Source organism: Ambystoma mexicanum, chromosome 10 (assembly GCF_040938575.1).
Source record: "Ambystoma mexicanum isolate Mex_15411 chromosome 10, UKY_AmexF1_1, whole genome shotgun sequence".
Taxonomy (NCBI): Eukaryota; Metazoa; Chordata; class Amphibia; order Caudata; family Ambystomatidae; genus Ambystoma; species Ambystoma mexicanum.
The window spans coordinates 1,541,695,905-1,541,699,187 of NC_090932.1; the positions used below are offsets into that span (position 1 = coordinate 1,541,695,905).

The 3,283-nt window shown below is 47.4% G+C and overlaps 1 protein-coding gene across 1 annotated transcript; it reads left to right on the forward strand.

Moving 5' to 3' along the window:
- The first annotated feature begins 766 nt into the window (after nt 1-766).
- On the forward strand, nt 767-2,636 carry DYNLL1 (dynein light chain LC8-type 1). Its single transcript, XM_069619768.1, has 3 exons — nt 767-879; nt 1,777-1,917; nt 2,235-2,636. The coding sequence occupies exons 2-3, from the start codon at nt 1,786-1,788 to the stop codon at nt 2,370-2,372; spliced, it is 270 nt and encodes an 89-aa protein (XP_069475869.1). The 5' UTR covers nt 767-879; nt 1,777-1,785; the 3' UTR covers nt 2,373-2,636.
- The last annotated feature ends 647 nt before the right edge of the window (nt 2,637-3,283 follow it).

Here is a 3,283-nt window from a genome sequence, read left to right on the forward strand (position 1 = left end):
TTGCCGTCGCACAGTCACATGACTACACAACAAGCCCCTCCACCTGTAAAGGCAGCACCAGCACAGTGCTGGAAATAAGGACACCAGGCTGGAGTCTGGTGGTTCTAACTGATGAGTGGGAAACCACTCACCCTTTTTATTAGCATGGTCACAGACATGCGACATACGCACGCAAAAGCCTGTTGTCCTAAAGGGGCAGCATATCACACGTCTCATTAAGTATATACTTGTGATTACTTTCTCATCGGTTCCTTCTTACATGATTTTTTTAGGTTATATTATTTTGCTATCGAACTATGTTGTCTCTTTTACCATGCTCATTTACATAATTCGGTAACTTTTTTTAAAAACACATACATGATTATACTAGTTCGCTGTATCCAGTGCATTAAATATTGCTTTCACTGTGTCTGTGTACATATATATATATAAAGTATGTTGGTGGTTATTTCTCTCGCAGTGTGATTGAATGAGGTAAACAAATGTTATTTCGAGATAAAATGCACGCCAACAGAATCGAGTGCAACGCGGGGGTGTTCGTTTGCGTCTTTGAGGGTGGCAGAACCTTCTCCCCAAGAAGGCCCATCGTGGGTTGTCAAGGGAACACGTTCGACCGCCTCCCCCTTCCATCCCCATGGAGAAAGACGCCGCGTTCGCGGTGCATTGTGGTTTGAAACAAAATGCAGCAGAAAAGTGCCGGAGAAATATCACAATCCCACCAATGAGAGGCGGCGCGAGGAAGCGTGGTAACCAATAGCGAGTCCCTGGGGGCTGGGTATGCGGGGGAGGAAAGTACTAGGAGAGAAGCGGGGGTGGCAACGCGGTCACTCTGCGCGGGACTGAGAGAAAGAAGAGAGGACCAAAGAGAACTAACAAACGGTGAGTTGACGCTACTGTGGAGACGGGCGGCACCGGTACGCAGCATAATTTAGCGTTCAGCTGGGACTAGCTAGAAGGCTGAGCCTGGAGGAAGAAGTATACGTTGTGGGACCTGCGTCCGAGAGTAGAATCAGTATGTGGGTTGTAGAGCTCTGAGCAAGCAGAAAGATCTGCGATTTATCCACGCATTCAAAAACCGCGTGGATTTAGAATAACAAGAGTCACCCATAGGGGTAACTTAAAATGATGGCCTTATCCTCCAGTGTGGGGAGGGGGTGGAGTGTATGTTCATAAATAAAACTGTCCGATCGTGGTGATGTGGTATATGTATGAAGCTGGAAGTCTGTAAATGCCCCACGCGTTGTTTCCTCGCGGCATCACCCTTGAGAATAACTGAAGGTTCCGAAGGCCCTTCCTAGAGTAACCCGCGGTATGTGCGCCACACTGTGGGAGGGAGGGGGGCCACTGGCAGTGCTCCGCGGGCAGTCTGTTTGTATCCCCCACACCCTTGTCATCGAAAGGCGTGCCGCTGTGGGGGAGGCCAGCGTCGGAACGGCGCCCTGATGTTTGGGTAGATAGTGGTGTGCAGTGACCATTCCGATGGGCCATTGTATTGCGGGGTCCGTGGGGTTGGGTACCATCCTGTCCAAAGACGAGACGAGGTTCAAGTAATTGTCTACAAATAGGGCGGGATGATTTTTGAATCTACTGACACGGAATCGCTAATAGCATATCGTACAGCTGGCCTTTCACTATTGCCCTTGATTTCATGTGTGCTGGGGCCTGCAAAAGGTTTTTAGTGCCATGCTCTTAAAAGGCCACACACCCCTGGCTGTTTATGCAGCAGTTTCGTGTCACACCATGCATGTTTAACACGTTTCTATTTTTTGCACCTAGGTATCAAAAATGTCTGAAAGAAAAGCGGTTATCAAGAATGCTGACATGTCCGAAGAGATGCAGCAGGACTCGGTGGAATGTGCCACTCAGGCCCTGGAGAAATACAATATCGAGAAAGACATTGCCGCGCACATTAAAAAGGTAACCGCTTAACCCGATGGATCGGATCTTGGGCTATAGTGTTTTAAATATTTTAGTTGGACCGCGCCTAGCGCTTGTATTTATAAACTTGCACCACCCACTATGCACCCACGTGTGTTGTGCCGCAAGCTTCGCTCCCCGTAAGTTTAAATGTTCTATTGTAACGGCCGAATTGTTGGACGGGCCGCTCTTTTTAACTGGATGTCCCTTTATGTTAATGGACTCTTTTCAGTGTGACTTCGTGTAAAGTGTCTAGTTGGTTACTGTGAATGACTAACCCTAACAGTTTCTTTTTAACCTTTTTTTGTTTCCTTTAGGAATTCGACAAGAAGTACAACCCCACATGGCACTGCATCGTTGGCAGAAACTTTGGCAGCTATGTGACGCATGAGACCAAACATTTCATTTATTTCTACCTGGGCCAAGTTGCTATTCTGCTCTTCAAATCTGGTTAGAGTGGGATATGGACTACATGAAACTATAAATCCAAAAAACGGACTTTGAAAATGAGATTCCAAATGCCTGGGATGGGACATCGCATCGCCATGGAAAAACAATCCCCTTTGTCCCTCTACCCCCTTTTCAGTGTGTGTCCGCTTGTGGTATTGGGCTAGGGAACCTGGTGTGCAGACTGTTTACAAGCTGTAAAGATCTTGAGGAAAGCTTACATTTGTATTTATTTTCAAAATGTTATTTCAATAAATGTTCTTTTTCCATAATGTGGACTTGTTTCTGATATTATTAATGGGGCGTTGCAAGAAGTGAGAAGTGCTGATATAGTAACGGGGGTTACTAAATGAGTACACAATCTGTGAACATAATTAAGTTCCTTTACTTTATATATTTTTTTCGGGCCACACTATTACGATAAAGCGAATATGGGAACATTTGTTGCATAGCCACTCGCAGCATATGCCTTAAATTAAACTAGTCGTCGATGTAGTTTGAGCTCCCTGCTGTCGCCCTTCCCTGGTGGCCTTGGTGACGAACTTGCACAGGCTGGGTGGGAGAGGCAATCTTATCTGGTCCTTACTCAAGGCGGGCAGGGCCTGTTATTGGGTATGTAATCCATGCATGGCCAAGGGTGTGGTGGTCAGCTGGTCAGGCATGATCTGTTCACCTCTGACCCGCTGCTTTGTCTGGACTGATCACATGGCTACCCCTTCTCAGCTCTTACTCCCGCATGCCCCCTGCTGCCTCCCCTATAAACCTTCTCTGGAACAAGGTGTAACTATCTAGCCTCCAATGTCCCTTAAAGGAGGAAACACTTTGACCAATGGCCCTCAGATGCTCTGTGCACCCCCCCCCCCCCCATAACCACCACACCCTCTGTCCCACTGCACAACCCAGGTGGTCCAGTCCTTGC